This window comes from Lathyrus oleraceus, chromosome 1 (assembly GCF_024323335.1).
Source record: "Lathyrus oleraceus cultivar Zhongwan6 chromosome 1, CAAS_Psat_ZW6_1.0, whole genome shotgun sequence".
NCBI classification, from domain to species: Eukaryota; Viridiplantae; Streptophyta; class Magnoliopsida; order Fabales; family Fabaceae; genus Lathyrus; species Lathyrus oleraceus.
In genome coordinates this window covers 423642336-423650680 of record NC_066579.1, presented here as the reverse complement: position 1 = coordinate 423650680, position 8345 = coordinate 423642336, and the positions used below count along the sequence as shown (strand labels likewise).

At 31.9% G+C, this 8345-nt stretch overlaps 1 protein-coding gene across 1 annotated transcript; it reads right to left on the bottom strand.

Moving 5' to 3' along the window:
* Positions 1-464: 464 nt before the first annotated feature.
* LOC127078708 (endo-1,3;1,4-beta-D-glucanase) lies at positions 465-7504 on the bottom strand. The gene is made up of 7 exons (XM_051019144.1): positions 7301-7504; positions 7193-7214; positions 6893-7019; positions 6687-6777; positions 1173-1265; positions 999-1099; positions 465-834 (listed from the first exon to the last, which is right to left on the bottom strand). Exons 1-7 carry the CDS (start codon positions 7449-7451, stop codon positions 694-696), a joined length of 726 nt encoding a protein of 241 aa, XP_050875101.1. The 5' UTR covers positions 7452-7504; the 3' UTR covers positions 465-693.
* Positions 7505-8345: the final 841 nt, after the last annotated feature.

Sequence of the window (8345 nt, the reverse complement as noted above, 5' to 3'; positions counted from 1 at the left end):
CAGGCAATATATGACTGAGACATGATAAAAAATGCATTTATGATTGACTGAGAACATTATGATTTGAGATTTGGGCAATCAAGACTGAATGGATCAATAACATTAAATTACCTCTAATTTATTTTTGTGAAGTATTATGAATTGAAAATCTCTAGGAAAAAACCAATCAAAATATAATGTGATAATAAGACAACTATTTTCATTGTCCATAATCTTATCATACATGACAGAATGAAACATGTTGAAGTGGACGATCATTAAATTTTTTTTTGACAGTGGTGAGATTTATAATATGTTCTATGTACCAATTACAAGTTAAGTCAAAGATGATCTCACAAAGAGTCTTTAAATAGAAATAAATTAATGACACGGTGAGAAAGTTTGAAATAAGTATACATGCTATCTTAAGGGGGCCATAATATTTGAATTTATTAAAGTAAATCAACATAATCATCACTCTATTATGGTAGATGTGAATAATAAATAAGTAGTATTTATCACATTATAAATTAGCATTTATTGAGAGAATGATTACTCTGATAAGGGGAATTATTAATGTGATTTTAAAACTAAAAGACTTTTTTTAAAATATTTTTTACTATATAAATTCATCTCATAATTACCCCACTAAATTAAGGAAATACATTTATTATTTGTGAGTTTCTTTCTATGTATACATCATTATGTTGAGATTCAATTGACATGCTTGATAAACCAATTCAACATGTCCTCATGAGCTTCTTCTGCATTCTTAACCGCAACTTCGTCTTCAATATTATACCTCACTGACCAACCATGAGTAACACCAGGGTACAACTTCACAAGGCTTTCTATCTAACATAGCATAAATAATATGAAAGTCAATTTTAGAGAACCATATTTTGACTATAACTTATAGAAATGAAATTGTAAATCTTAGTAACTCACAATCAAATTTAGCTACTTAATCAAAAAGTTGAAAATTTTGTTTATTAAGAGAATCAACAAGAGTTTTTCACCTCTGCTTTTGCAGACAACAATTCTTCAGCTTGCTTCAACTTTTCTTTTGGGAAAAAATCATCAATTTCTGCTCCCAATAAAGCAATAGGAACCCTAATATCTGAAAGAAAAAAAAATAAGGTTGTGAATAACTGTTATAATTAATAATAGATAACTTAATAGCATAAGTTTACCATTAAATTCTTTATCTGAGATTGCACCAGGATGTAAAATAACTGCAGCCTGAATAATGTCACCAGAGACTGCTAATTTTGCAACCACGACACCTGCAACAAACCCAATAACTTAAATACTCAAACTATTACACATTCCTTATATTTTTTTAGAATATAGTCTCATATTTTGTTAGAAGCAACTAGTATAGGAGAAATGAAAGATCAAACGCAAAAAAAAACGAACACATGATGTTTAGTTACAAAGTTTGGTCAACTATACCTACATTTTTTTTTACTATAGAGAAGTTCTAGTTCTATATTATTTATAGTAAATGAATTAGAACTTACAGTTTTATAAAACCTAAATAACTATTACCGTTCATATTATAATAATACCTTTGAATATGTTAGAATAAGAGAGAAAGTTATTACTCCCTCCGTTTTTTATTATAAGTCATTTTTGACTTTTCACACGTATTAAGAATATAATCATTATGGTATGAAAAAGATAAATTATGAATGATTTTACAAAATTATCCTTCATTAATGATATTGGAAAGACAAATCGACATAATTGAAATGAGAGAGAATAATAAATATTTAAGGGTATAATAGGAAAAATAACATTATTGATTCATTGGTATTACAAAACGACTTATATTGTGGTGCAAAATATTTTTTCAAAGTGACATATAATAAAAAGCGGAGGTAGTATTCAATGATGTAATTTCAAGCTCTATGTGTACATGAATGATTAATTAATTATATAGTAAAGAATCACATTCATAGTAACTACCTTATAATTAAATCCTAGTTAGTTATTCTATTAGCCAACTATATTCTAACATTTAAATGTTGAACACAATGCTGCAATATTTTGTTTGGCATTCCAACAAACACCCCCTTATATGAAACTAGCAAAAGAGACACATTACAACATGATATAGACATTAGATTTATGCACATTGTTGAGCAAGACTTTAATGACCCAAATTCCAATTCTTTTTATGATGTAGTTGAGAGACTCAAATTTCACTGGTTTAGTTAACTCATATACAAGTTGCTCTCATGTGCTATAATGATTCATCTGAATCGTACCATCTTTGGTCAAACCCCTAAGAAAGTGAAACCTTACATCTATATGATTTCATATTTCATGCATCATCGGGTTCTTTGACAACTTGATTGTGGAACTATTGTCACACATGATGATTGTACCTTGACTTTGAGTCTGACCAAGTTTGTGAAGAATGTTTCTAAGCTACACTGCTTGACAAGCACATTAGACTGCTGCAACAAACTCAACTTCAATGCTTGAAAGATTCATAATGGGTTGCTTCTTTGAAGACCATGATATAGGATCTGATCCAAGCTTGACCACATACCCTGTAGTGCTTTTTCTGTCATCATTATCTCCTGCATAATCAGAGTCTGATCACCCTTGCAAGACTATATCATCATTCATCTTGTATAAAACTCCTATGTTCATAGTTCCCTTTACATACCTTATGATTATTTTTTGTAATTTCCAGGTGAGTTTTAGTTGGTTTCTCCATGTATCTAGCTACCAAGCAAACTGAATAGGCAAGGTCAGGCCTGATAGCAAGTAAATAGATCAAGCTTCCCACCATCTGCTTATAGCTCGTGCCATCAACTGACTTACTATTTTCATCATTATTCAACCTGCAACTTGGCACAATAGGATTACAAACCTTATTGTATTGATCCATGTCAAACATTGTGAGTATTTCATTGACATATTTCTATTGGCAGATGAAGATTCCTGCATTTTCTTACTTTACTTCCACCCTAAAAAAGTATCTCGTATTCCCCATATCTGTTATGGAAAACATCTCCCTCATTGATTCCTTGAATCCTTCAAACATTTGTTGATTATTGCCTGTGTAGATTAGATCATCTACATACAAGCTGGCAATCAATATCTTGTCCTTACTATGCTTCACAAACAATGTATGTTCATGAGAGCATTTTTCAAAATTCTCTTGATTAAAATAGGCTTCAATCTTGCTATACCAGGCCCTTGGAGCCTTCCTAAGGCATATAATGTCTTTCTTAGCTTGTATACGTTGTCTCTTCCTTCTTTCTCATAGCCAAGTGGTTGATCTACATAGACATCTTCCATCAACTCACCATACAGGAATGCACTCTTGACATCAAACTGATATACCTGTCACTTATTGCATGCTGCAAGTGCTAAGATAGTCCTAATAGCATCCCATCTTGCCATAAGAGCACAAACTTCATTCTAATATATGCCATGTTCTTGTGAGTACCCTTTAGCCACAACCTTTGCTTTGTATTCTCTACTTCCCCCTTTTCATTGCATTTTATTTTGTATATCCATTTGACACCAACTCTCTTGGCTCCTGGTGGTAGATTGACAAGGCTCAAAGTATCACTTTTCTCATTACTTTCAATTTCTAAGTCCATAACTTTCCTCCACTTCTATGCTTCACCGCCTCATCATAATTGAGAGGATAATTGAAGCTACATAACACTGCTAAGTTGTGAAGCTTCTCTTATTTCTCCTTTCCCGAGTTTGTAACATAGTCATTCAAGTACCCTGGCCTTCTTCTTTGCCTCATTGTTGGATCTGCATGCTCTTGCCTTTGAGCATTGTTTTCTTCTTCAGTAGCACTATCCTTAATAGCACTTTCTACATTGCTTCTCTCATGCTGAGAGACAATATTTTCAACATGCACTCCATCATTAATCACTTCAACTTCAACACTCTCCATGTCTATTTCTTCTCTATCAACATTGTTGGTTGATTGAGTATTGTCTTCTTTGTCATGCTTGTTTCGTTCTCAACTTTTTGATTCAAAAGCCACATCCTTGTTGATCAACGTCTTGTTATTCAGATGATCATAGAGCTTGTAAGCCTTTTATTCTTCACTAACTCCCATGAGAACACACTTTGTACTATTGACATCTAGCTTTTTTTTGCGCACATCAGGAATGTGTACAAAAGTTATGTACCCAAATACCTTGAAGTGATGCACCGAGGGCTTTACACCACTCCATGCCTCTTATGGAGTTATTTTCTTCACAAATAGTGTTGGACTTCTATTGATTACATATACTTTCCATTTAACTGCTTCAAGCCCAAAAGCTCTTAGGAACATTTCTACTTGTCATCATGCTTCTGATCACATTCAATAGAGTCCAATTCTTTCTCTCCGACATTCCATTTTATTGTGGAGTATAGGCAGTTTTCAATTGCCTCTTGATGCCATGAAGACTGCAGAAGTCATAAAAAGCATTTAATGTAAACTTTTTTCCTCTATCTGTCCTATGACATTTGATGTAGAGACCTGACTTTTTATCTACTAATGCTTTGAATTGTTTGAAAACATCAAAAACATCTGCTTTTTCATTCAAAAAGTAAATCCATGTATTTTTACTAAATTCATCTATAAATGTAATGAAATACTCGCTCCCACCATTTTATGTAGACCTGATAGATCCACACACATCTGAGTGGATTAACTCAAGCTTTTCTTTGGTTCTCCATGTGGCTTACTTTGGTATGGCTTCTCTACGTTGCTTTCCTATCAAGTAATCTGAACAAGTCTCCTCTCGATCCTTCAAATTAGGCACTCCCTTCACCATCTCCTTCTTTATGAGTGTATAAAGGCATTTAAAGCTTATATGTCCATAACTGCAATGCCAAAAGTGTGTGACATTATTTGAAGAAATCTTCACGCGCATGGGAAGAGCAACAGGTGCAGACACAACAAACAATATGTTGGATGAGATATTTGTGCTCATGATCAATCCTCTATCAGCATGATGTACTTTGTAATCTCCATCTTTGAACACTATTGTTAGTTCCTTTTGCATTAGTTGACCAAGACTTAGAAGATTATTCTTCAAGGTTGAAAAGTAATACACATAAGTGATTACTTGAGTGATTCCATTCATGTGAATCTTTAAATTTCCCTTTCCAATTACTTGCATCTTGGAATCATCCCCTAACTTGACAGATTCACGAAATCTTTCATAAAAAATGGACAACAATTATTTTGTTCCAACCATATGATTACTGCATCCTAAGTCAAGAAACCACACTTGATCGTTGGTTTTGTGTCTTCCTTTTGAGCCATAAGTAATAACTCTTCACTTTCATCGAATTCAGAAAAGTTGGCATTATTCTATTGCCAACTTGGACATTCACTTTGATAGTGCCCTATCTTGTGGCACTTGTAACATTGGATCTGATCTCTGCTCAGTCTTCCTCTTCCACGACCACTAAAGCCACCACGTCCCCTACCTCGATTGTTGATACCACCACAACCATAACTTGCAATCTTTAACACATGTTCATACTCCTTTTCTAGAGTGATGTTAATCCTTTGCTCATGCACCAAGAGACTACTTTGTAGCTCATCAATGGATAAGGCTGTGAGATCATTCGATTATTCTAAGGGGCACAACACGTAATTGAATTTTGTGATCATAGACCTCAAAACCTTCTCAATAATGCTGGTTTGCTTCACCTTATCACCTTGAGCAGTCATCTTGTTTGCAATAGCCAAAGTTCTTGCAAAATATTCATCATCTGTTTCGTTGTGCTTTATGCAAATAACTTCAAACTCTCGACGCAAAGCCTACAATTGAGCTCTCTTCACTTTCATGGACCCTTGATACTTCCTGCGCATGGAATCCCAAGTATTTTTGGTTGTGTCACGATTTATAGTTGTTTTAAGAATCATTCGATCAATTGCTTGAAACAAATAGTTCTTGGCCTTGAGATCTTTGAGCTTGCATTGTTCTGCAAGTTTTCTTTGTTCCGGCATTGCATCTGGTGGTACAACAATAACACCCTTCTCTACCAATTCACAATACTCATTGGATCAAAGAAAAATCTGCATAAGCATGACACAATGATCATAGAATCCATCTAATTTGGGGATTTATGGTGTCAAGAATTTTGATGAATCATCCACGGAGATGATTCATAAGAAGGATTGGTATGAGAGAAAGTTGTTATTGAATAATGCAACTTCAAGCTCCATGTGTACATGAATGATCAATTGCTTATATAGCAAAGAATCGCACTCATAGCTAACTACCTCATAACTAACTCATAGTTAGTTGTTCTATTAGCCAAACTATATTCTAACATTTATATGTTGAATACAATACTATAACATTTTGTTTGACATTCCAATAGAATATATAGTAGAACTTATTAGCAAGGGCATCGATTCCTTACAAATCAGTTTTGTATGAGTGAGTCGGATCTAATATAGACAATATAAGATGATATTTGAGTCTATCTAAGATTTGTCGTGTCTTTCACTATCCGATCACTTGGGTGACGGTATGTTAAAAGTCTCGTATTATATGATATATGGCCTAAAAATTTAGTTATAAGAGATATTATGTTCTCACCCTAAAAACCGATTTTATAAGAATTGAGTTATCCAAAATTAAATTCTAATGATAAATTTGTTTTTCTTTTGTATAATTTGTTATGAAGGAGTGTAAGCAACAACATAAAATCACCTCCCCAACAGAAACCTGCAGCCCCTATGGATGTAACACCTTTACTCCTTAGAGCAGCTATTAAAGGTTTAGTATCTTCACTTGCCTTATCCTGTAAGGAAAAAAAAATACAACAAATTCTCATAATATATTATAGTAAAACCTTATTTTAAAGAAAAATGTTATGATACGAATTGCATAGTTGCACTTTTGTTAAAGAAACTAACCATTCCATGAGCATTTAACCATGAAACTCGATCGAATTGTGGATTATCAATTTCGAAGTAGTCACCGTATAGAAGATCAGGAACAACAACCAAAATTCCAGATGTTGATAATTTGTCTGCAAGTTTTCTTTATAATGAAAGAAACTCAATTCTTTTTGCAAGTCAATTCTTAATAGTTATAACATTAATTCTATCAAGAATGTTCATTCTCTTTCTAAAAGCATCCTGTAATTATTGAGAGAATTTAACTTATCTTTATCTCACCTACAAAGGAGCCACAATGGTGAAAGTTTTATTTACCTTAAATTTGGTGCTTCATACCCTAAAATGAGTTAAAAAAAACTTCTAATCACATTTATATTAAATATACCTTCAAAATGTAAGTTGAAGAAGGATGTTGACTTTTACCAAAGACATCAGAAATTAAGATGAGTGCCAATTTAGAATGAGGGGGACCAGTGACATAAGATTGAAGTCCTCCAAGTTGAAGGACTGCCCCAACTCCATTGAAACTTGAGTTCAGGTTGGGTGGATTCTCAACACAATGGGAACTTGACATGTCTCTTAGAAGAATTGATAGAGAGGGCTAATGGAAATGTTGTTATCACCAAATATATCCTCTTATATAATAAGAGTTCCTTGCATAAAAAGAAAACATTTTATTAAAAAACCAAAAAGCATTTTAGGCTTAAAAAACGTCATTGAATACGTAACAACATTCTATTACTTTAGTATAAGAAATGGACTATGTGGTCAGAATTGGTTAAAAGGACATTCTTATCTTGGGTAATAAGTTGCCAACCATATAAACATGAATTATATTTGTACACTTAAAATTGGTGTCTAAAAGGTGCCTCTTTGTTCTTTTAAGATGTATTAGAGTATTTTCGAAATCGAGACATTAGTATATCAGGTTAAATATGGTGTTTTAAGTTTAATGTTCAAATAAGATATCTCTATAAATATTTATTGTGTATTGTGTATGTGTTAATTGTGTTTCATCGATATAGAGTCAATTTATTTTGCCTTTTTTTAAGATGATTTTTATAGTATAATACAATTTTATGTAATTTTATTTTATAAATAATAAAAAATTTAAATAAAAATTTGGTTTAAATAATTAGTTATTCTTAAAATTTTATTTTAGATATTTTATCATTTTATTAAAAAAATTGATATTAGAATTTTAAAAAATTATTTAATTATTTAAAATTATTTCAAATAGCTTTTCATAAAAATCATTTTTTAAATATATTTTTTTTAAAATTGTGATTTTGATTATTTTTTAACCTTCAATGATATATTGTTTATGTTATAGAAGGTTAAAATTAATTAGAAAAAATAAATATAAGTTAATATTTTAAAAAATAATTTTATAAAATCCATCTTTAAAAATAAAAATATCCTTTTTTTAAAAATAAAACAAACATACCCGGTATTAGATAGATAATAC